The 26,528-nt window shown below is 36.2% G+C and overlaps 2 protein-coding genes across 3 annotated transcripts in view; one reads left to right on the forward strand and one right to left on the reverse strand.

The window, feature by feature from the left end:
- The first annotated feature begins 4,147 nt into the window (after nucleotides 1-4,147).
- On the forward strand, nucleotides 4,148-5,137 carry LOC137714346 (uncharacterized mitochondrial protein AtMg00810-like). Its single transcript, XM_068453585.1, has one exon. It carries the CDS (start codon nucleotides 4,148-4,150, stop codon nucleotides 5,135-5,137), a length of 990 nt encoding a protein of 329 aa, XP_068309686.1.
- Nucleotides 5,138-14,552: 9,415 nt separating this feature from the next.
- LOC137715172 (GABA transporter 1-like) overlaps nucleotides 14,553-26,528 on the reverse strand; it is a 39,275-nt gene continuing 27,299 nt past the window's right edge. The window contains exons 2-8 of one of the 2 annotated variants that reach the window (XM_068454411.1): nucleotides 25,822-25,966; nucleotides 24,602-24,832; nucleotides 21,806-21,903; nucleotides 21,236-21,422; nucleotides 20,913-21,043; nucleotides 20,301-20,534; nucleotides 14,553-20,217 (exon numbers count right to left, since the gene is read on the reverse strand). In XM_068454411.1, the coding sequence (XP_068310512.1) occupies nucleotides 19,837-20,217; nucleotides 20,301-20,534; nucleotides 20,913-21,043; nucleotides 21,236-21,422; nucleotides 21,806-21,903; nucleotides 24,602-24,832; nucleotides 25,822-25,960 (1,401 nt within the window). In that variant the 5' untranslated portion in view covers nucleotides 25,961-25,966 and the 3' untranslated portion in view covers nucleotides 14,553-19,836. Of the gene's footprint in view, nucleotides 20,218-20,300; nucleotides 20,535-20,912; nucleotides 21,044-21,235; nucleotides 21,423-21,805; nucleotides 21,904-24,601; nucleotides 24,833-25,821; nucleotides 26,093-26,528 lie in introns of those variants that run through there. The other variant, XM_068454412.1, reaches the window with a different exon arrangement.

A 26,528-nucleotide genomic window follows, 5' to 3' on the forward strand; every position in this document is an offset into this window, starting at 1 on the left:
AGTTGTTGGTGGTAGCACGAAGTTTGAAAAATTCGTAGAAGATCGGGTTTTTGGGGACGGAGAGGGAGTCTTTGAGGTTGGAGAGGGAGGTGAAGGAAAAGAGCTTGTAGCTCGTGGTTGAGGTGTAGTGACCGCCACCATGGGTGTTTGAGGTGGACGACTGTTCGAACGATGAAGAGGCGACGGATGTTGAGTGGGTGGAATGAGTGGATTGGGTGCTTAGGTTGCATTGAGTGGTAGAGATTAGTTGGGTGGCATCAACTTACATCTTGTATTTGCCTCTCTCTAAAGCGTTGCCATAACTTATCTCTCCTTTGCACAATGGATGCGTGCGGCAAAGTCGAAATCAACCTAAAATGAACGGTAGCACGTTGAAAGTAGTACAATGAAGCAACCCAAAATCCAATTCGTCTTTCATTCTAGCAATCTGACACTCCTAAAAACATTAGAGAGAAATGCTTAATCAAATGAAGAAAAAAAAATCACATAGAAGAAGTCTTTTAATCTTGCAATCTTGATAGACATTCTTCTAGTTCTTACTATATACCAAAATCCCCCTCCATCAAACAAAATGAATTAGTAAAAACAAAGACATTTTAAGATACAATTTGTTTAACTAAACTCAAAAATTGCCAAAGTCTTACGAATTGAGAAAAAAATAGAAAGCACACATACCATATCCCACCCTAAACCATATCATATCGTGCCCAGCCTTAGCACAAACTTGTGCCTGATCAAACGAAGAGTCGATCAAAGGCCACCCCCCTGTTGGAAGGTTAACCCAAATTTCAATTACAAGAAAGAGTCATAAATCAGGGATAAGAAAGGATAGAAGTTCTAGAGTTGTGATATTTGGAATTTCTAGAGTTAATCATGATTTCTCTAGATGTTTCAATGTTCAAGAACCTTACAATTACCTAAATAAATGGTGATGTATTGTAGTGGCTATAAAAGCCATGTAGTGTAATGAGTTTTGTGTGAGAAAAAGAAATCAGATATTAGAAGAGTCTTTTCAAGTTTTAAAAACCTCTCCGCTCTCCTACGTTTCTCTATCCCTCTTCCTCCTACAAATTGGTACCAGAGCCATGTTGAAGTTTTGTCAATATGGTGAATGCAAATGCAAATGGTCACAACTTGGCTTCACTAATTCCTCGATTTGGTGGTGATAATTACGACTACTGGAGTAACAATATGAAGGTGTTGTTGAAGGCTTTGGAGTTATGGAATATTGTTGAAGCAGGCTACGAAGAGATGGATAACGAAGTTGCATTAACTCAAGCGCAGATGAATACTTTGAGGGAAAACCAAAAGAAGGACAGCAAGGCACTCTTCCACATCTATCAAACCATTGAGATGCAAGTATATGAAAGAGTTACGAAAGCCAAGAATGCAAAGCAAGCATGGGATATGATCGAGAATGCCTACAGACATAAGGAGAAGGTAAAGAAGGTTCGTCTGCAATCTTTAAGGAAAGAATTTGAAAAGTTGGAGATGAAAGAAGATGAGACAATTAAAGACTACTTTATCAGAGTTACCTCAGTCATAAATCAAATGGCTTCAAATGGGGAGATTCTCGAAGATGCAAGAATTGTTGAGAAAGTTCTCTGTAGATTACCAGCGAAATTCAATTATGTTGTGGCTGCCATCGAAGAGTCAAATGATATTTCAAATTTTTCTATGGAAGAGGTATAAGGAAAATTGGAGGCATATGAGATCAAAATTAATTTTAGGAACTTAACCGGATCAAGCACTCAAGTCTTAAGTTGTAACTACGGAAGGTAATGGCAATCAAGCTTCGAGCCCTAATCAAAGCTTCAGACGTGGAAGAGGTGGAAGAGGCGGACGATGTAGAGGAAGAAATTTGAATGGCAGAGGCACTAATTCTTATGGCAATGAACGAGGAAGAGGACGTGTTTTTCAAAGAGGAAGAAGACGTGGCACTCCAGAATGCTACTACTGCAACAAACCTGGGCACAAGATCAGAGAATGTCGGTTCAAAAAGGCTGATGATGAAAAACATTATGGAGCAAGTTATATGCATCAAACCAACTTTGGAGATGGTGATTATAAAGAAACTTTATTGCTTGCATGTCATGGAGATCAAATGAATGATGTGTGGTATTTGGATAGTGGAGCTAGCAAGCATATGACAGATAACAAAAACCTTTTTTCCGCTCTCTATAAGTTTGATCGTGGTTAAGTGAGAATTGGTGATGATAGAGCCTATAAAATTGAGGGAATTGGTGAGGTGTTTTTCAAATCAAAATCTAGAACAATTGAGAAGATTTCTGAAGTATATTATGTTCCTGGTTTGAAGAGTAATTTATTGAGTATGGGCCATCTGTTGAGGAAGGGTTATGATATTTGCCTCCGTGGTGATTTTTGTGTTCTAAAAAAGAAGGATAAATTTGTTGCCAAGGTTGGACTTGCTGCAAATAACTTGTTTCCTTTGAAGCTCCAAACAACAAAACTATCTTGCTTTATGAGTGCTGAAAAAGAAGTCTCTAAGTTATGGCATGACAGATATGGCCATTTAAATTATGGAAGTTTGAAGTTGCCGTCAAACAAAAGAATGGTATATGGGCTGCCTCAAATTGATCCAATGGATGGCGTTTGTGAAGATTGTCAATTTGGTAAGCAACATAGAAGTTCATTTCCTCCAGAGTCCTTCTGGGGAGAAAAGAAGCCGTTGGAGCTTATTCATTCTGACTTGTGTGGTCCAATGCCAAAAGCATCTTTTGGAGGTAATCTATATTTCATTACATTTATTGATGATTTCTCAAGAAAAGTTTGGGTCTACTTCCTCAAAGAAAATCTAAAGCATTTCAAGCCTTTAAAGGTTTCAAGGCCGAAGTTGAAAAGTTTGTAGGCTTTCAAATCAAAAGTTTAAGGACAGATCGTGGTGGAGAGTATCTCTCCAATGAATTTCAAAAATATTGTAGAGATCATGGAATAAAACACTAGTTGACAGCCCAATATACACCGCAACAAAATGACGTGAGCGACCAGACAGTCATGGAGATGGTGAGATGCATGCTCAAGAAGAAAAGATTGCAATAAGAACTTTGGGTAGAAGCTGTTTCCTGTGCTACATATTTAATCAATAGATCACCAACAAAGAGTTTGAAGGATTGCACGCCTCATGAAGCATAATATGGAGTGAAGCCGAGAGTGCAACATTTGAAGATTGTTGGTTGTGTTGCCTATTCCCATGTTCCAAAGGAGTTGAGAAACAAGCTTGACAATAGGTTAGAAAAGTGCATTTTCATTGGATATAGTGAAAGGAGAAAGGCCTACAAGCTATACAATCCGAAGACCAAAAAGTTCTTGATCAGCCGTGATGTCCACTTTGATGAAAATGCTTTCTTTGAAGAAGAAAATGGTCCAGCAAAGCTGCCTATTATGCAAGAAGAAGATGATACTTATCAATCAGAAATTGTTCCTCAATCTCCAAGAGCTACATCAAGTGATGACGACTCACCTCCAAGAAAGTTCAGAAGTATACGAGATCTTTATGACTCCTCAGAGCAAGTAGATTTGGAGGATAATACTATATTCTTTGCCTTCTTTGTTGAAGAGGATCCAATTTCATTTAATGGAAGCATGTGAGGAGGAAAAATGGAAGCAAGCCATGGATGAAGTGAAGAAATAAAGGCTATTGGGAAGAATAGGACTTGGAGCTCACAAATTTGCCAACACACAAGAATCCTATTGGTGTTAAATGGGTACAAAGAAAAATGCAGATGGGTCCATTAACAAGTACAAGGCGAAAATCGGTGCAAAGGGTTATAACCAAAAGGAAGGTGAAGACTATACTGAAATTTTTGCTCCTATTTCCAGACTTGATACTATTCGATTGATCTTTTCCCTTGCTGCACAAAACAATTGGGAAATTTTTTAAATGGATGTAAAGTCTACGTTCTTGAATGGTGTCCTTCAAGAAGAAGTTTATTTGGAGCAGCCACTTGGATATGTGAAGAAATGAGAGGAAAATAAAGTTCACAAGCTTAAGAAGGCGTTATATAGGCTCAAGCAATCACCACATGCATGGTATAGCTGTATTAATTCATACTTCGAAAAGCATGGTTTTCAGAAGTGTCCGTATGAACATACCCTCTATGTCAAAAGCACCTCACAAGGAAGTTTCATGGTTGTAAGTCTTTATGTGGATGACCTTATCTTTACTGGAAATGATTTGGAGTTATTGAATGGTTTTAAGCTCTCTATTATGGAAGAATTTGAGATGACAGATTTGGGCAAGCTACATCACTTTCTTGGTATTGAAGTTTCTCAATCTAAGAAAGGCATTTTCATTTCTCAAGAGAGTTATGCAAAAGAAGTTTTGAAGAAATTTGGAATGGAGAATGCAAACCCAGTAGTGACACCATGCATTGCAGGCCTAAAGCTAAGTAAAGATGGTGAAGGAAGACTTATTGATTTCACCAAGTTTCGCAGTTTGGTGGGTAATTTGATGTACTTAACGGCCACAAGACCAGACATCATGTATGCAGTAAGTCTAGTGAGCAGGTTTATGGAAAAGCCACATTTAAATCATTGGGAAGCTGCAAAAAGAATTTTGCGATACATCAAAGGAACCGTTGATTATGGCATTTTTTATGAAGCAAATGTTCCAGTGAAACTTATTGGCTATATTGACAGTGATTTAGCTGGAAGTATTGATGATTGCAAAAGCATTTCAAGTTATGTCTTTAGTCTGGGAAGTGGCGTGATTTCATGGAGTTCGAGGAAGCAACCGATTATTGCCCTCTCTACAATGGAAGCGGAGTATATAGCTGCCTCTTTTGCAGGATGTCATGCAGTTTGGCTACTTGGCATTTTGGAGAGTCTGATGCATAAACAAAAGGGTCCAACCACTTTGTTATGTGACAATAGTTCAACAATTTCAGTCTCAAAAGATCCTGTTCTACATAGGAGAACAAAGCACATCCGCATCCGCTTTCATTTCCTAAGAGAGCTTGTTAGTGAGGGAATTATACAGCTAAAGTATTGCAAAACAGATGAACAAATGGCAAACGTGTTCACAAAACCACTTGGTGGACTAGTGTTCAAGCGAGATGTTGCAAGACTAGGAATCAAAAGCAAATTTGGTTTAAGGGAGGCAATGTTGGAAGGTTAACCCAAATTTCAGTTACAAGAAAGAGTCATAAATCAGGGATAAGAAAGGATAGAAGTTCTCGAGTCGTGATGTTTGGAATTTCTAGAGTTAATCATGATTTCTCTAGATGTTTCAATGTTCAAGAACCTTATAATTACCTAAATAAATGATGATGTATTGTAGTGGCTATAAAAGCCATGTAGTGTAATGAGTTTTGTGTGAGAAGAAGAAATCAGAAATTAGAAGAGTCTTTTCAAGTTTTAAAAACCTTTCCGCTTTCCTACGTTTCTCTATCCCTTTTCCTCCTACACCCCCCACCAGCCACACCCACACCGTTATATTCCCAGCCACACCCTCATTCACAATCGCATCCAAAATTCCCTGCTGTTTGCCTATCCTAGCAACCTAATTACCTGCCCAACAACTTTTACCGCCAACCTCCTTTTCCAAACTGCCCAAACTTCATCGTCGAGCTTCTTTCCAACCACTAGAGTAGCCCATTCTATCGTTGAGTTGGAGAAGAAGATGGCAAGGTTGCTCGAGAAGTAGGGTGGACCCTTTTCATTATTCATCTAATAAACGGTTAATTAGAATTTTTTATTAGTTGTGTCCATGTGGCATAAATTTGACAGCCATATCAACAAAAAGTGGGACTCACAGTTGCCACACTATAATTTAACATCTAAATTGACAAAAGACTTAATGGATGTATGATATTGAAATGAAATATAAGTAAATGTATGAGATAGAAATGTTTTGCAATTGCACCCAAACCTAAGGAGGTAAAATGTTATTTACCCTATATTAACAATAGACATTTAATTATATACCCTGAATTTATTTATTTTTTATTACTAATTAATAGTATTAGAAATGGAAATAGTTATAATTAAAAGCGAAGGCGTAATAGAATTTTAATATTAAAAGATTCCTTAATTGTTAAGAATTGCGCTACTGCAACCCATGTACATACATCCCTCATTAACGAGAAAAACTTGTGTGGGGCTTTACTTGCCACTGGATTTTGCTGAGTGGCACTACAATCCAATCAAAACTTGCCACGTGGCAAGTCTTAAATATTATCTTTTATTTTTTTTCTTTAATATTTAAAACTTTCATAATTATATTTCCTATTAATTGATATAAGATTAATTCAAGATTTCATTTTTCCTCTGATCTCCTCTGTCTTCCCTTTTTCTTCTCAAATTTTCTCTCTGCCGGCTTCTTCCCCACTCTGTGCATTTCCTTCCTTCATAAGAATATGGGGCAAAAACAAAGTCATCTTCTCCAACTATCATGAAATGAAAAAAAAAAAAAAAAAAAAAAGAGGAAAATCCAAACCTATACTTCTTTTTTCCTTTATTTTTATTTATTTATTTATTTTTACAAAAGCTGTTTATTAATTTTTTTTTCAATTATAAGCACAATTTCATTGCCCAACAGCTCGTCCTGTTTTATATATCTCTGAGTTGTAATTTGCGTGTTTATGTTTCTCCTATAAAGGATTAGAATATTTTGCAGCAAACTCTAAATACAATATTGCAGACTCACTCCATACTATCGAGTTGGTCGTTTCACAATTTCATGGTTATCCTTCACTTTATTTTGGTTGAAGTACAACTATTTTGGTTGATTATCCATCTTTAACATGATGATGGGATTGGGAGAGAGAGAAGAAACTGAAGACTTCCACGGCAAAACATAAAAGTACCAAAGGGAAAATTTGGGAAGAAAAAGAGGGAGGGGGAGAAGAAAAATATACATCAAATTAATCTCATGATGTATATTAATTAGTAGGAAAAATAATTATGAGAATTTTAAATATAAAAGAATGATAAAAGATAATATTTAAGACTTGCCATGTGACAAATTTTGATTGGATTGTAGTGCCACTCAGCAAAATCCAATGGCAAGCAAAGCCCCACACAAGTTTTTCTCCTCATTAACCCCACCAGCCGCCTTTTTCCCGCTCTCGATAATTTTGAAGAACAAAGTATCAACCTTATCTTCACAATCCCCGTTATTCCCCAAATACCCTTGATTTGCTAGTTTAAATACATATCGAGCCAAACACTGTTCTCACTTTCCAAGAAGCCCCTACCAATCTCTCTTCCACCAACTCTTCTTTGTCTTGTAAACCCTAACCATATGCTCCCTTGATATCTTAAAGTCATTCTACTATTTGATTAGTATCTGCATTAAAATTTCAAATGCAGTTTCATTCATCGTTGATTAGAAGGTATGTTAATAATATACATTTATTTTGTTGGTTGAATTTAATTGCATGTTCTATTTATCTTTGTTGTTTTGTTATTTGTGTTTAGAAGATCTATTCTAATGTCAATGTTTGATTTTCTTTTTATTTTTATTTTTTATTTTGTTAGGCTCGATCTATGTTTAGCATCAAGGAAATAAGCAGATCTATGATGTCCGATTCCTTCTAGTCGAAGATTTAACAAAATTTTATATTATTTGAGAGTTTCTAGATGATCTTCTATGTCATACCATTTTTGTGCTTGGCACAAACTCTATTAGGCCTCGAGGAACTTGTCCGATTACTTAAGGGGGTGTATTCAATTTGGATTTTGAGGGATTTTAAAGGATTTATAGATGTATGGATTTTGATGGAGTTTAATTGATTTCTAGAGATTCTATGTAAAGTTTTGAGTCAATTCTTGAAATTTTCAAGGGGAGCGGTGAGATTTGAAATGCTTAACATACACAAAACCGCCCAGAAGTCCGAGGACCTTTTGTACCATACCCTACCCTACCCTTGAATCAGCAGTGAAATATCTCCAATTCCCTTAAATTCACTAACTTTTTAAAATCCTTAAAAATCAATTTCGAATTGAATACATCTAGAATGTTAAAACTCATTTAAAATCTTAATTGAATATAGCTAGACTTTCAGAGATGTTGTCAAGCCCAGTCTACAACAAATTGAAGGAATTTAAAAAGTTTGTCTCCTTTTAACCAACAATTAAACCTTTGTTTGGCAGTTCGGTTCTTAAAACTGAACGAAATGGAATGTTTGGGTTTGTGTTCAACTCTTTTTTTAATACAATGATATATTTATAGTAAGATATGAGGGATTGAGTTAAGCCCCACAATAAACTAATTATTATAATTTGATATCAAACTCGCCATCAACATGAGTTGAACCTAAGACCTCCCATTTACAAAAAGAAATGAATACTACTAAACTATAATATTAAGTGAAACCAATCTTGCTAAACTAATGTTGGAAGCTTGTTAATTTATTAGGCACTAATAATGCTTTTAGTCACCTTATCATGGATAAATTTTTCAGTGAGCTGAGAACACGACACGATACACATAATACAATTAGTTGAAATTTTTTTTTTTTTAATTTTCCAATCAGTTGTATTATTACAACTGGTGTACTAAGTTGTGTGCCTGAAACACTGAAAAATATTTGCTTATTGTGTGCTACTAATGCTAGTTTCTTCCCATTAAATATCAACGTAAAAAATAAATTTTTTTTGCTCCCATTGGAGTTTAAGGATGATAAGGAATATCACTAAATCGTAGTACCAAATAATATATACAAACAATGAATGTTAGTTTGGTGAACTATTTTCTACCTCTCACACATTTTTCTCTTTCACTATATCTCCTTTTGTTTTTTTGAGTACTGTGATTTGTTTTAAAATTCGAAGTTGTCTTCTTCTTTTTTTTTTTCTTTTTTTTTTTTTTTTTTTGCCCTTTTCGTTTTTTTTTTATTAAACTCAACAAATTGTCTTTCGGAGTGCATTACTTTTCCTTTTTGAGAAAATTTTGAATAATTGTTCTATGATGAATTTCCAGTAAATTATATCTTACCAGATAAAAACATACTTCTATTAAAAAAAAAAAAAAAAAAAAAAACACATTAGTCCGCAAAATTTTGATTGAATACTATTTTGAAAGAGTCCATGAATGTCCACAAGTCTTAAATCAAAATTTTAAACTTCGAGGTCTTGTTTGTGAGAAAATTTTGCATGGAGCTTAGCTTGTCACTGTGCTATGTTGAATGGCACTACAACCCACTCAAAACATGTCATGTTCTTTCTCCTTGGTCCTCTGGTATTACAAGAAAAATAATATGATACTTTTTCTTTTCTTCAAGGACTATATATAATTGAATATTGTTATTCATATATCTATCTCCTATAAGAATATCAGTGTAACAATGAATATAAGAATGACTAGAACAAATAAAGAACTCTAATAATTTTAAGAAGATATTAGTTATATATATATATATATATATATATATTGATATGAACTCTGTATTATGTGATGGTCTTCCTTGTCCTTCAGCAAACAATTTAAACTTTCGGTTTGTTATGGTGTTTTGACTGTTCTCTCTGCTGGGGCATGATCCTTTAAATTTCTAATCAATTGTTTTGCTGATAAAAAGAAATCCTTATTAGTAGGAGATTCGTAAAAATGTTTTCATGGAGCTGGACATTCATGCATTGCAATGTTTAGGCAATCCAAATTATTACTTTGTGATCTGGGAGTTTTAGCCTTGAGGCAATCCAATTTTTTTTGGAAATTAAGGTTCTTCCTAAAATTCGAATATACTCCATTTTTTAGATGAAAAAATCTTCCAAGACTTCTATTCACAAATTTTTATAATGAACTTTGCATTTGAAAATTGGAATGTGGTCAACAACAAATTGAACTGGGGCTTCAATAAGTTTGATTATTTAAGAAATAGTTCATTTTATAGTTGAGAAATTTTATTTGAACCCAACTATCTTATCTTTACACCCAACTAGAAAAAATTGTCTACCAAACTTCCATATTCACCCTTAAATAAATAAGGAAGAAGAAACAATTGTATAAACCCAAACACAAACATAAAAAATTTCTCTCTACACCCATTTTATCTAATCCGATGAATCTAACCCTAACGCCGGCAACCCTTCTCCAAAATCGTTGACACCCACCATACCCTTACACTTTTTTTTTTCTCTCTCTCTCTCTCTATAAGAAGGGTTGAGTTCACCGGATTAAATAAAAAGGGTGTAGAGAGATTATTGTTGTTTGTGCTTTAGGGTTATAAAATTAGTTTTTCATTTTTATTTATTCAAGGACAAATTTGGAAGTTTGGTAGATAAATTTATTTAGTTGGGTGTAGAGATAAGAAATGTGGGTTCAAATAAAATTTCCCTTTATAGTTCCACTGTTCAGTTTTTCCTTTTTACATTTTTTTTATTTTTGTTTTTGGTTTTACTTATAAAGCTTTAAATATAAAAAATTATATTTAAAGCATAACACATGGCAAGCTATGAATGGTGTGGCATTGCCACTTAGCATAGTCTAGTGGCAAATTATATTTTGATTGAATACTACTTTGAAGGAGTCCATGAATGTCCACAAGTCTTAAGTCAAAATTTTAGACTTGAAGGTCTTGTTTGTTGTTTAGGATTTAGTTTGATTATGATAATTCATTTAGTGTAGATAATATTATTTGTTAATATATATATATATATATATATATATATATATATATATATGATGAATATTACCACTTGCATATTTTATCCCTCCCAACTCTACTTTTTTTATTTTGAAAAAAGAGATCAACCGGTAGTCACCTTCTGGAGGCATTTACGAAGATATTTCAGCCTCTCATTTTCTTTTTAGAGAATAGGGTTTATAATCTTTATGTTTGAGATACAAGTGAAATTTGTTTACATCAAAACGAAAATAATTAAGGGTTTCATTTGACCTAGAATAAAGAAGGCAACAACATTAGGAATTGGAAGCTTTCCACCCTTTCACCAAAATTATATACGCTCAAAAAAATCTCAACCAACTAAAAAAAAAAAAAATTGAGAAAAAAGAAGAAGAAAGAACACCATTTTGGCACCTTTAATTTACAAACAAAACTATTGTTGAACTATTCTCTGTTCATACATCAAGCCTCCCTCCTCATTTTCGGTAATTTTTTATGTTTCCTTTTTGTGTGCAGAACCAACCGATCCATGGAAGAGCAAAACTTCACTGACTATTTTCCTCAGACCCCGCTCACTGATAGTGAGCCCGCCAATGCAACTGAGACTTTCATGGAATCCTCAACCATGAACTTAGGGTCCAATGAAATGAATGGAATGAAGCTGCTGCTGGAGTCAACTGATGAAATTGGAGTGAGGTTGGAGTTTGATGGTGACAAAACTCGAGTAAGGTTGGAATCTGATGGAGATGAACATGGGATGAAGGAGTATGAAGAAAATGGATCGAGGGCCGCCAAAGAAGGGCTAAAGGAAACAGGAAGAGATATTGTCGTCTTCGGAAACAACAATGGATTAGCAACAAGACCAATAATATTGGACTCCAACAATACCAATAGTAAAGGAAAAGGCAAGAAAATTGAGCATGATGATGCAGATAGTACAGCAATAATACCAAATCCATCCACCTTATCGCATTTGTCTCCGGAGACTTTACCAAAAAGAAAAAAGGGGCGACCTAAAGGTTCGAGTAATAAATTGAAGCCCTTTGCTTCTACTGGTGAGTTCTCTTGCTGTTTTCCACTGAAATCCCATATAGATAGGAATTTTATTAGATTTTGTGTTTGTTGATGTTGAAAGAAGTCATCAGTGGTCAAGGTACAAGTTGCATCTGTAACTTCATCTACTCACATGTGAGTTGCAGCTGCCATTGTGCATCCTTGTGTCACTTGGTGAATAGGATAAAGCTGCACCTGCAGCTCCATCCCTCCCATGCTGTGTTGCAGTTGCTCCATCATCTTTCTTCCTAGTTTTGGTATTCATGATTTACTTAGAAACTTGTATCTAGTTTAGTTGGTTTAACTAGTGGCCTATTTTAGTGGCTTGTAGCTGTTTTTTGTCTTTTGTTGCTAGTCTTGCTCGACCTCTCTATAAAGAGCCCTCACTTGTAATTGTCACATGTGAATGAATATACAAACATCCGTTTGAACTAGAAATCAACATGGTATCAAAACAGGAACCATAATTGGCCTGCCTCTGATTTTTTCTCTACTATAAGTTTTCCTTCTATTCATCCCACAAAAAATGGCAGAAGACAACCCTTTGGTTTCACAGGCTACGAGTTCCTCTACCTTAACTTCCAACATCATTCCTGGAGAGATTAATCCTAATCAAAGGATGTGCTCCGTGTTGTTGAAAGAATTCAACTATCTACCTTGGTCCCATGTTGTCACGCTTGCCTTAGGAGAAAGATCCAAGTTAGGGTACATCAATGGCAGCATTAAACCTCTTGAAACTACCTCTACTTCTTATGATGCATGGTTGTGCAATAACCAACTGGTTATGCCATTGATGCTTAACTCCATGGAGCCCAAGTTGTTTGAGCTTTTCAGTTACTTAGAATCCTTGTATATTCTTTAGGAAGCAGTTAAGGAGATGTACAGGAGTCAAAACAACGCTGCTCATGTGTTCCAACTAAAAAAGAATCTTGCTAGTTTAAAGCAAGGTGATCAAGCATTTGTTCAACACCTTGGAAGCTTGAAGACCATATGGAATGAGCTAGATTTGTATCGCCCGCACACCACTGAATCCGATGTGCTTCTAAAGAGAGCTGATGAAGATAAGGTTTTTCAAATCTTGGCTAGTTTGGGACCAGAGTATGAAGATCTTCACAGTCACCTTTTGATGACTCCTAAGCTACCATCATTTGCAAGTGTATGTCAAGGTGTGCAAAGAGAAGAAACTCGCAGAAAAGTGATGAGTGTGGAAATCAAGACCAACTTTGAAGCTAGAGCATTCACTGTCAACCACAAATCAGCTGGGGACAAGCAATTCAAAGGAAGAAGGTTAGATTGGAAGTGCATTGACTACAATGGTGGTGGTCATTTGAGGGAGAAGTGTTGGATCCTACATCCTGAATTAAGGCCCAAGTTTGAAAACAGGTTGTTCATGCAACAAGCACATCTTCTGATGGACTGGTAAATTTCACATCCAATCCTGTTGATTTAATAAATGAGTTTGCTGCTTATATACTAAGGAAAAAGGAAGCACTGAGAGTGAGGACGAAGCCCCTGGAAATCTCACTGCTTTACTTGGGAAATTTGCTGGATTCTTGAATGATTCAGAATGTGTACCACAAAGAGACATCTGAGGTATAACAAGTGCACTTTCCACAACTTTAAATATAGGTCATTCACATGATGTTTGGATTATAGACTCAGGTGCCACTGACCATTTGACAAACAAAGCATCCAATTTACATGAGTATACACAGTTGTATAAACCTAGCCATATATCTGTGGCAAGTGGTAAAGGGGAAATTATTCTAGGTAAAGGGAAGATAAACTTGATGAGTGATAGGGTCAAGTCACTTGCACTTCATGTTCCTTCTTTCCCTTTCCAACTGTTGTCCGTTGGAAAGATCACAAAAACTGTAGATTGTCTAGCCATTTTCTTTCCTCACAATGTTGTTTTTCAAGATCGAGTCACCAAGAGGAAGATTGGTGAAGGAGTCAATCTAAATGGTTTGTACTACCTGTCAAGGGATATCAACATTGCTTAAGAGCCTTTTGCCAGTTTAAGTTTTGATCAAGAACACCAGCTTTGGCACCAAAGATTAGCTCACCTTTCTCAACAAGTGTTGTCTGCTTTGTTTCCTAAGTTTTGTAAAGATTCACATGAAAGTGAGACATGTCAACTTTCAAAAGCTACTAGACTTCCTTTTGTTTCATCCAAGTCTAGAACCAATGGTCTTTTTGAAATAGTTCACTCCGATGTTTGAGGTCCCTCGAGGGTAGAATCATTTGATAGGTATAGGTACTATGTTACCTTTGTAGATGATTACTCTAGAACAACGTGGTTGTATCTGTTAAAGTTTAAAAGTGAAGTGTTTGATGCTTTTAAAGACTTTCACAATCTTGTTGAAACTCATTTCTCTCCAAAATACTTACACTTAGGTTAAACAATAGTGCTGAGTATACATCTAACTTCATGTCTACCTATTTAAGCACACATGGAATTATGCATCAAACAAGTTGTGTCGATACACCACAACAAAATGGTGTAGCCAAGAGAAAAAAATAGGGATTTGTTGGAAAAAACTAGGTCCTTGATGTTTCAAATGAATATTCCCAAGATGTTTTAGTCCCAAGGCATTCTTACTGCCACTTACATCATTAATAGGTTGCCTAGTCGAATACTGAGTTCTAAATCACCTTATGAGATCCTTAAAGGGAGAACCATGGATGTATCTCATCTTAGAACTTTTGGGCGTACTTGTTTTGTTCACATTCAAGCTGCTCACCGTGACAAATTGGAACCAAGAGCTACTAAATGTGTATTCATGGGTTATTTGAGTTCTTAGAAGGGTTACAAGTGCTTGAAAAATCATAGTGTCCAGAGATGTGAGATTTGATGAATTCACTCCCTATTTTCCAAAAAACTCTGAGTCTATTTTGCAAGGAGAGAGTTTCTTGGATTCATTTCCACTTCCCACTCCAGCTGAAGTACATGAATGTAGCTCCCAATTGCGTCATATTAATCACACTGATGATCATGTGAGTTGTGAAAATCTCACATATCTTTCTCAAGCTCAAGATCAACTCCAAGAAATTGTGATTGCTCCTAGGAGAAACCCTACCAGATATAGGCAACCACCTGCAAGGTTTCAAGAGTATGTTGCTTATACTGCAAGGCATCCTATTTCTCAAGCTATTACTTATAAAAACTTGTCTCCATCTCATGCATCTTTCCTTAGTCAATTGTCAAATGAAATTGAACCTAAAAGTTTTAAGAAGCTAGTGTCAATCCAATATGGTAAGAAGCAATGCACGAAGAACTCAAGGCCTTGAATGATAATCACACATGGAGTGTTGTCAAGCTTCCCCAATGGAAGAAAGTTGTGGGAAATAAGTGGATTTACAAGACTAAATTTCACTCTGATGGTGCAATTGAAAGGCACAAGGCCAGAATAGTAGCTAGAGGATTCACTCAAACATATGGCATTGATTGCAAGGAGACATTTGCTCATGTTGCCAAGATGAACACTGTGAGAGTTCTACTTTCTGTGGTTGTTAATCATGAATGGCCCTTGTTCCAAATGGATGTGAAGAATGCCTTTCTTCATGGTGACCTCGAAGAAGAGGTATAGATGAGATTACCACTAGGGCATCCTCAAGAGAATGAACCTATTATGGTCTGCAAACTTCACAAGCCATAAACAGACTTAAGTAATCTTCTCGTGCATGGTACTCCAAACTAAGCTCAGTTTTGGAAGCTACATGATTCAAAAGAAGTCATGATGATTCTTCCTTATTTGTACGAATTGGTTCAGTTGGTAAACTTGTGGTACTTATATATGTTGATAATTTGATCATTACAGGAGATAATGTTGATGAATTTCATGCTCTCAAGCAATCTCTTCACCACAAATTTGCAATCAAAGATTTGGGAGTTCTCAAATATTTTCTTGGGATTAAGATGACTATTTCTAATAAGGGTCTGTTCTTAAATCAAAGAAAATATGTCTTCTTGAAGAGGCAAAAATGATGGACTCCAAACCTGCTCGTACTCCTCTAGTCAGCAAGCTCAAGTTGGATGTTGAAGGAGAACCACTAACTAATCTCAGCACTTATCAAAGATTAGTTGGGAAACTCATTTATCTTACTATTACGAGACCCGACATCACTTATGCAATGAGTCTCATTAGTCAGTTCATGCATTCTCCTACCTCACTTCACTGGGAAATGGTTAAAAGACTTCTCAGGTACCTTAAAGGCTTAGTGGGAAAGGGCATTCTCATGAAGAAAAATGGTTCAACTCACATTATGGGCTACATCGATGCTAACTGGGCAGGTAATGCCCTTGCTCGCAAATCTACCACAGGTTTTGCACCTTCGTTGAGGGCAATCTTGTTACATGGAAGAGCAAGAAGCAAGCTGTGATAGCTAGGTCAAGTGTCGAAGCTGAGTACCATGCGATGGCATCCACTGCTTGTGAGTTTATTTGGTTAAAAAGTCTTCTTGTAGACCTAGGTTTTCCAAACACTCAACCGATGTATTTGCACTGTGATAAACAAGATGCCATGCACATTGCATCGAATCCGGTATTTCGGGAAAGAACAAAACACATTGAAATGGATTGCCACTACATTCGTGCCCAAGTTCAAGCCAAGGTGATTGAAACCATCTTCACTCGAAGCCATTATCAACTGGCAGATATTTTCACAAAAACCCTAGAGGCTATTCAATTTCAAAGGTTGTTTTGCAAGCTTGGATCAATCAACCCCCTTAATCCAACTTGAAGAGGTGTGTTGAAAGAAGTCATCAGTGGTCAAGGTACAAGTTGCATCTGCAATTTCATCTACTCACATGTGAGTTGCAGCCGCCACTGTGCATCCTTGTGTCACTTGGTGAATAGGATAAAGCTGCACCTGTAGCTCCATCCCTCCCATGCTGTGTTGCAGTTGCTCCATGCATCTTTCTCCATAGTTTTGGTATTCATGATTTACCTAGAAACTTGTATCTAGTTTAGTTGGTTTAACTAGTGGCCTATTTTAGTGGCTTGTAGCTGTTTTTGTCTTTTGCTGCTAGTCTTGCTCGGCCTCTCTATAAAAAGCCCTCACTTATAATTGTCACATATGAATGAATATACAAACAACCATTTGAACTAGAAATCAACAGTTGATTTTCCATAAGGTAAGCTTGTAATTGTTTTTGTCTCTTTCTTCTTCCACAAGTCACTGCGGTTACTGTATCGATTCTGTCATATGTGTCTGTTTGGTTTTCTCTCTTGTGTCTAGTTACTTGGTGCCGATGGTGATAAAGATAAGTTTTGTTGTTCTACTGTTGGATTTTGGGATAAATAGGTGGAATTATGCAGGTTAGGACAGGAATCTGACTTTGGTTTTTTAATGTTATTTATATGACTTGGGAGGTTCTTAGTGTCTGTGGTTTCTTTTCATGAAAGAAGATTTTCGTATCTATTTGGTTTAGTAATTTATTAAAAGCTTACTTATTATCCTATCAAAAGCTTTTTGGTGCATGGTTTCTATTAGATTTAAGAAAACCTTTTCATCTCTTGCAAGCTCTTACGTCGAAGATCAGTTTTGTCCTGTTATATTGGATAGTTACAGATTATAACTTTAGGGAGATTGGGTGTATTTTGGTTTTCAATGATCACCGATTCCAGCGATGATTCGAGTTAATTCTTCCCAGTTTGAATTTTTTTTATTTTTTTTCTGATGATGAACAGAGACTAATCTAGCTACAAGGATCATAACGGGAAGTATGATACTCCAATTTGAGTATTTTTTTGGCTTACTCCTAAATAGTTCGAAATTCCTTGTTCTTCTTTCTCTTCCTCATTCTACGCCAATCCTGCTTGCTTTTGTTGCAATAACACACATAAGTTGTAACATTTATTAGCTTAACATGCTGTTGTCCAGTTAAATCTTTTAACTTCTGTAAGTTGTTATATGAGCATATTTTCGTTCTAACATCCACTACTGTTTCTGCAGGTGGGTTTCCTGTGTACCCCGCTCTGGGAGAGTTAATGCCTCATATACTGACTGTTGAGCGTGGGGAGGTAATGTTAGATACATCTGTGAGAATGTCTCAAGGCCATTTTGATTAGTTATTCTCAATTCTTATGTTCTTTTTTCTCTTTTTGCAGAACATTCTTAGTCAGTTACTTTTATTATCTCAATCAACTAATCGAGCAATGTGCATTCTTTCTGCTGTGGGTGTGGTTTCTATCGTTTGTATCCGCAAACTTTCTGGATCTTATCTGAGATTCAAGGCATGATTCTCACACAGAATTCTTTTACCGATTCCTTTTCCTTTAATTCATTTATTTCAATTGATTGGTAGATTTTTATTAGCAGTTAGTAGCTTACAATTTCCAAACATAACTCGAACTCAACACGACATCAGTTGGTTAAAGTTGACCACTAGTTGAGAAAATTCATAAAACTTTTAACTGGAACGATGAACATGTCGCATGTTAGTGTTAAACCTCAAGCAACTGGATCCTGACATGACTAACATTTTAACTGGTATTTTATGAAGAAAATAATTGCTTGAACCTTGTTCAATGAAGCATACTATGATTAGCAACTAAGAAACTGGTGAGATAAAATGAAGCCATGGCTAGAGTAATTCTTTCTTCCTTGTTTTCTTCCTTCATGCAGGGTCCATTTCAGATTCTCTCTCTATCTGGAACGTTTGTATATGGTTCAACGCGAAACCCACTTGAAAAAAGTTGGATGATAAACGTTTTGCTGGCTAATCATGATGGGAAAGCTTTCGGTGGTTCTGTAGCCGGTTTTATGATAGCTGCTGAGCCTGTTCAAGTAAGTCCTTTCTTTTGACCATGGAAGTAGAATTACATAATTTGCTTTTACAGTTCCCGTCGTACTATTCTGGAAACCTAATGCTTGTTACGAACTCTAGTTTTTTCAAGTTAAAAAGTGCTTGTGGTAATTCCTTATGACCTTAAACTATTAGCTTGATTTAATAGTTTTATAGGATTTCAAGAATTAATTAGTCCTATTCACAATCACTCTGAAGTTCCATTACATTTAAAGCAGAACTTTTATAATTACTGTCACTCTTAATTTGGATTGTTTTGATTTATCAGATTGTTGTTGGAAGTTTTGAGCAAGGTACCAGAAAGGAAAGGAAAAAGAGCCGCCGGGCCGGATCTTCTTACCCATCGAGGGTGCCAGGAAATGCAGGCATTACAAAGGCTACGCCCTTGATAATGATTCCTCCAAAGGCAAAGAACGATGAGATATGCACTTCACCTGCATCTGCTCTCTTGGAAACTCCAGCTAATAGTGGATCAGGTCATCTCATTGGTGCAAACAGCATAAATCCTGCTTCTCTACCGAGTTTTGGTCAGAATGTTAACCCTGCTTCTCCACCGGATTTTGGCCAGAATGTTAACCCTGCTTCTCCAACGGGTTTTAATATGAAATTCAATCCTGCTTCACTACCGGGTTTTGGTCAGAATGTCCTGCAGTCAATGCTGGGTCCAGGAACATCTATTGACATCATCCCTTTTGTTCCTTAGACATAGGGGTAGCTCTATTTCTGTCTCTCTCTCACATACACGCACACACATACAAAGTCACTGACAAGGGTAGACTGATATCTTTTGTTTCAAACTTGTTCAGGTCTATTCTGAGCTTTTGACTTGAAGAAGAAGTGTGTTATTCAGTTTGCAAGCCCACAGTGCAAGATTTCTATCGGCGTTTGATATGCCCGTAAACGAGACCTTGGACCTGTTATCGTCGTTGTTTTTATGTTGTAACTTATTATGGATTTTGCGCTTTGGATTAGGGGTCGGTATTTTGAACTTCTTGTTGCATGAGGATAGCTTAAGATTTTATGATAGGAAACAGACATGAGATCAAATTTCTAATGCAATTTTATATCTTGAGACATTCGAAATTAAATCATGGATATTTCTGCAGTACATATTATTTCACACCTACTTTTGCAAAGATGGCACAACATCATACATAGACGCATTATATTGTGTTGATTTCAACCATTTGTTAGATTGCAGATTGTCTTGCACCTACTGTTGCAAGTAAAAATAAGAATCGCTGCAAATAGTAGATGCATAACATTATGCACATTGGAACGGCGATCAAATACTTTAGTTACAAGGGAAATCCAACCTAGGATCTACACTTCATCCAGCTTGTCTATGCCACTTGAGCGAAAGCAAGCAATATTTGCTTAATGGTGTTCATACATTAGCAAACAACTGATAAGTTTTGGCATCGAGGCTTATTTGTCTTACAGCAGCAATTGCAGCTAGAACCCCCAAGATTGAGAAAACCACTGCAATAGTGGTGTTTAAAACGAAAATGGGGCTTCTTTTAGATGGCTTGAAGGTCAAGTTATAGAGCACAACAGGCAAGATGAAGTCAAGGGGGATGTAACCAAAAGCCCCAATAACTTCATTGATGTCCCCGAAAAATGGAAGCATTGCTGCTATAATGGTAGCTAAGATGACAGACATCGAGCGAGATACTGCCCGCGGGATCACATTGCGAGCAGAGAACTCTTTGCTAGTTGGATCTGCAAATGCTCGCTCAAGAACTTCGTTTGTGGGCTGGAGATAAACCTGCAAACCAAGCAAGTGGATTAGTGTTTTGCTCCGTGTTTGAAGAAGAGATTTCGGGTGGTGGTGTTCGATTAATTTCTTACCACGCCAACCGTTGATAGTTGGAGTATGGTGAAAAGGTTGATCATGAAGATGAACCACTTTGGCACCAAAGGTTTGCCATCATCCAAGAAGTTACTAAGGATGAGGCCTTCAGATTGGTTGCCAAATGCCCAATAGCCAGAGATGGTAACACTGAAGAAAGTCATCGTCACAACTGCATAACAAACACATAGTCCCTTGAACATCTTTCCCTTCACTGGTGGTGCTATTGTTGCCTATTACCAAAAATCCTACAATTATTAGTTCCAAAAATCCAGAAGATAAAGTTACATGTTTGAGCCTACTAGGGTGTGTTTATGAGTAGTTTTGATCATTTCAAAAGCACTTTTGGCTGTGAATGGCTGAAATATGAAAAATTGATTTTCGGTTGGACTTTGGGTGCTTCTTGTACAAGGATCTGATAACGCTTTTCTATGAAATGATTTCAGGTAAATATGCAAGAAGCACTCGAGTTTTTAATAAAATAACTTATGTGCTTCTAACAAATCACCGCCTAATAAAAACACTTTGTTGCAAGCAGCACTTCCAAACATGTTTGGTACTAATTCCGAAGAATATGAGAGGGAAGTAAGGACAATTGGAATATTTTGAACCTGAATTTCTGGAATGATACCATTGCCAAATGTTGTAGCAATGATGGCATTAGCATTAAAGACCCCAAAAACTCGACTTTGACTGTTGCCATTCAAGGAATAGTTCTTATGCGGCCCCTTGGAAGAACTTCCTGGAAAAAAAATTATATTCATTCGTGTAAGTTTTCATCTATTCTAAATTATAAAAAGAGTGATACGAATTCGAGCACGTATGGGAAACATAGTTCTTTAGTCAACTTAACTATGCCCAAATAACCCACAAGGCAATGAACTTGATTTTAGTGACTGTATGTCCTGTTTGGCAATGTAGCAAAAGACATTACCAATGTAGATGCAGGCAGCAGTGGTACAAGCACTATATGCTAGGCAAAGAAGGACAGACACCAAGTTGATGTGCCTGAGTGAGTGAAAAGATGGGATTTGAGCCAAAAGCAGCATTAAGCACCCAAATATGATCACAAACTCGTATAGCTTCATAGTCCCATTTGGGTTGGTCAGCAAGTAAACTGCCTGCATAATTATAAAACATGAAAGTTTTCAAACAAAAACAAAGTTGCCAGCTGAGAAGAATCATAATATATATGAGTGGAAGCCTTAAAAAAAAAGTCTTCTACCCAGTGAGAGAGTGAGTCGTTGAAAATTTTCTTCATTAAGAAACAAAAAAGCAGTGTCACTTGCTATTAGACTCTAGTGGTATCTCTCTGTACTTGTAAGTAGGAGATCTTAGATTCAAATCTTGTCGATTGCAAGTTTGCAATTTATTATGACTCACTCATTGTGTGACTTATCGCAAATTCGCCTCCCTTTAATGTACATAATATCAACGTGCTCAAACAATAAAAAACATTAAAAAAATAAAAATAAAGAAGGTGATAAAGAATTAATCGGATTACCTTCATGCATTGTCCTCCCAAAAGAGTAAAGGCCACAACAGCACCATAGCATACTAGGAATTGAATTGGTCCAACAAAATAACGACTCCATCTCGGACCTGTGAGATTCGATTTGTAACAATGACATATTGGCATAAGTTTATTTTTCCACTTATAATATGTGAAAGTATACATTTTAAACACTGATCACCCTAATTACTTTGCATTACTGTTTAATGATATTTATTTTCATCTTTTACAAGTGAGATTTTTTAGAATCGAACATAGTGGATTTCGAATATCACATACCCCTTAACACAGGAACGAATATGATCATGGATTCATTGCGGTACTTTTTGATCATGCTAAAATTAAGTTTTGGTTTTTATATTTTTGGATAGAGTAGGTATGAATGTCAAACAATCAACCCTGACACATCTTTCGACATTAAAAAGAGAAATATGACTTCATCAAAAGTTAATTGGTCATCAATATATCAATATTATTCAACATGTTTTCTTGCTAAATCTTCTTTTCAATATGGGCAAACCCGTTTTCTTTTGGTAAATAAAAATTGACAAGGGCCATTTGGCCCGTTTCAAAGTTAATGGCAGAAAAGCCACATCCCACATGAGGAGAGGAAAATGCCTCTAATACACGTTAAATAAATAGAGCCTCTATAAAATATTTATGTATAGCCTTGGATTTCATTTGACTTATTTAATCTAATGACTATAAATAATAAAAAAGTGAGTGTAAAAACCCCTTTTCTAGCACTTTTTTTTCTTCAGACAAACGATAATATTTACATTAAGGGGGTGAGAGAATGGACTAAGCCTCACATTGGATCCGTCATAATGCTGTGGTTCAACTTTGCCTTTGGCGAGTTAACTAAATCAGGTGCTGGTTGTGTACATTATTGTCATTGATGCATCTACAAATTCTACACTTACAATTGCTCTCTATATTTCTTTAAGAACAAACGATATTTTACATTATTCTCCACTGAGAAAAAAAGGGATGGATTCAAGCCAGAATGCAACAAGTTGAAGAAAAAAGACCCTAACTAAAAAAGACCTTAACTATCAAGATAATCTACCGCTTAGTAAAGTTGCTATATGTATTAATATCATATGTTTTATTTTGATATCAATATTTAATACCCATCAATCATATTCATATGCCTCTAGTGAGAGGAAAGAGACCACTAGCTTGGGCTACAACTAGTCAAAAACCCATGTGAAGCTAAGATTAGTACAAATATATGTAGGATAGGGCACCCATGATATGCAATAATAAACTCGTAGGCAATGTGGGTGGGCGATAGATTACGTGGCATATATATATGTCTACTCGAAACCGTTCAATTTATAGCGTAGACATGTATTATTAAAAAGGAAAACTAATGAAAATGGTTTGAAAACTTTAAGTTTTTAACGATAAGAACAAAATAAAAGGTAAAGTAAATAGTATCAGGATTGATTTTTTAGTGTAAAAATGTGGTTTTTCGTTAAAGTAAACAGTATCGGAAGCTTTTCGTTAAATTTCCCTTATTAAAATTTAAACTTTGAACAACTTTAAAAATTATGAGTAGTTATGAGTTAACTGTGTGTAACTGAGTAACTATGAGTTAACTGTGTTCTTCTGGTAAATGTGGGCGTGCCAACTTGAGACTAAGTTCGGTCAAACAAGTAGAATAGGTGTGGTGGTGGTGGTATTGGATGCGTTGCAACTTCTGCACTTGAGCAACTACGACGGAGGAAGGAATGCGTCTCGGCCTTGGGTTCTAGAAATTGAAGACAAGGGTGCCTAATTATCTGCGAAGTTTAGGATCTACTGCACCAGGTTTGGCTGACTCAACTTTACTCGTGAAAGTACAGGTGCGACCAAGGTTTTAAGGGCAAAGGTACTAAAAGGAGATGATAGTAACCAATCATAGAACACTTCACTTTGTTGGGAAGTTAGTGAAAAGACCTCTTCGGGCAAAATAATGAAGAAGTCTTCATCTACCAAGACTTGGATAGATAACCAACCAACTTAGAAGCGGTGATATTCACTTGTCCAAACTGTGTTCCTACGCTGTTTGATCATACTACTCCATTGTTGTTTACTTATTCAAATTGAAGATGTGTTGACGGGAGGGTTAAGATTGTTAGTATTTTTCTTAGGATGTGAGAAGGGTTTCACCTTGAGTGTTTGAGTTGTTTGTTGAGTTGAAGGCTTTCATGTTGTAGAACCTTTTCTATTTATAGAGATGAACTTCATGATAAATAAGTCGCCAAGGTAGAGTCCAGATAGGATTGTGTTTACTTGAATATTCTCTCTTTATCACTATAATCACTTCCTTAGTCAAAACTCATCTTCATCTAGTCCTGACATCTTTGATTTGAACCAGGATTCTGAACCTAACCCCTTTGTGCACTTAATTCATCACTATCTGATCAATAATGAATTATGAATTTTAGAATAATTTGCAACTCATATGAGCCCATCCTTATCTTGGGCAATTTTAATTTACTAAGGACTCTACTGAGCCTCACTTAAGCTTAATCTTCCCACAATCTCACTTAAGCTTACTGGTATTTCAAGCCCAAACAGAACCCTAAACTGTAAATGTTGACCTTAAGACTTTTGCAACACCATATCTACATGTCAAGTAAACTTTAAATATAACAACACTTTAACTCTACAAGAAAGTAAGTAGTGGATTGTCCTTGATAGTATTATTGCTAGTAATAACATAAAAAACTTATTAACGACAGATGCACATAATTAAGAAATGAGAGGCCAAAAAAGGGTCTTCAATTTGGTACATACCTAAAATGTCATGAGCCATGTCTCTGAATCGTAGATGGCGATGACCCAATTGAGCATAGTGTTCAAGAACCAAAGAGATTAAATTGTACGAATAGAAAGTAACTAATGCTCCGATGACTAAACACAAAATTCCGGTCGCCCATCCGAGGAAGGTGAAAGCGTACGGCAAACTCAGGAGTGACGGAGAAACAATCGATGTTGTCAAGTGATAACCACAGTGCACCCATGATCCTACATTAACAATATTACTAATTCAAATATTCTGTCTTTTCTTTTTACTTCTTTCCCCCATTTTATATAACAATCTTATTTGAAGCTATTTATGAAAAATGATACTAGAAAATTTCAACACAAATATAAAGACTACAAATAGACATGGAGCAAGCGAGACTATTTCTAGATTAGTTATTGCTAAAAGCATGATAACAGTAACAAAAGTATTAACACTTTTAGCAATAAGTACGCCTGAAACAGTCACACTTACTTTGCGATTGTTACCCTTTTTTGTTGTTGTTTTGTTCTTGGCGGTTGCACCAATATATATCGTATCCCTAACATAAATAAAAATCTAAACGGCTAAAAATCTTATAAAACAAGATGTTATACTCGAGCACATACGTTTACACAACGCAAATTAAGTGGTACGTATGGTGAACAACTCAACATGTACAGTGATGTGAGAAACAGTAACAACCAGAATTTTGAGCCATATGAATTATGAGAGAGAGAGAGAGAGAGAGAACAAAAAGGTGAAGAAAAAAAAAATCAAAGCCATCAATCAATATGATGAAGATGATAATGACCACGGTGGAAGAGATCATCACAATAATGATAAACAAACAGAAAATGAGCTTCCATTCTAAATCTAATTTTTTTTAATCGAATTACCAGTTATAGTTGAGAGAGCTGAAATTATTTAGGCAAGTTTTTTTTTTTTTTTTTTTTTTTTTTTTTTTAGGTCGAAGATTTATATTTTCGACACGCATCTTTATACATGATATTATTTGAACTTAATATGTGTACAGCATTATTATATATATTGAACAACATAAGATTACGTATACGAATTGTTCAACTCAACATGTAAATAAAAAAAGAGGCTCATAATCATTTAAATCATTAGACAATAGTTTCTCTTCCTAATATGAAATTCAACAACCATAATATTTTGTATCTTATAATATGATATGAAGACTTAACAAAGTAGTTTATATGCGTACCTTTGGATTTGAGAACAAAACGAGCACCGGCATCGAGTTGCTTCTGTTCGTGATCATGATCAGCTTCTTCGCGGCCAACTTTTGCATCATCTACTCGATCATCATCTACTGCTACCGATGTTGGTGGCAGCGTCCCCATCTCTCTCTGCCGAAAAACAGAAAACAAAACCAAGAGCAACAAAAGAAGTGGGATGGGATCAGATCTTGAAGAGACTTGGGGTTATATATCAGCATGTGTACATAATATATAGCCGGCATGCGTAGCGCATACAGTCAAAGCAGTCCCTTCGATGATGCGCAACTTTCCTCCGTCGTCTCGTCACTATATATTATTCTTTTTCTTTCTAATATAATGGAGAGAAAAAAAAAAAAACATGTGATATAAAAGGTCTGTAGTGTTGTCAACGTGGCTACGTCTCTACTTAACAGTCAAACCCCTCTTGCGAGCTAATCGTAGAAAAAACACCTTGCGCAACCTAGGGACCTTCGTCGTGCAAAGTCAAAAATCGTTGCCTAAGGGTTTGTGTGATGCAACCTTCGTTGAGTGCTAACCGTCGCGCCAAGGCAGTGACAGTAGGGTGTGCGCGACGAAGAAGTAACATGCGTTGTGCAAAGTTACTTTGCGCGACGCACAGCCTACGTGGCGCAAAGTGCCTTAGTGGCTTTGCGCGATGTAGGCATGGGTCGTGGAAACCCTTTTTTTTTTT

Source organism: Pyrus communis, chromosome 14 (assembly GCF_963583255.1).
Source record: "Pyrus communis chromosome 14, drPyrComm1.1, whole genome shotgun sequence".
Classification (NCBI taxonomy): Eukaryota; Viridiplantae; Streptophyta; class Magnoliopsida; order Rosales; family Rosaceae; genus Pyrus; species Pyrus communis.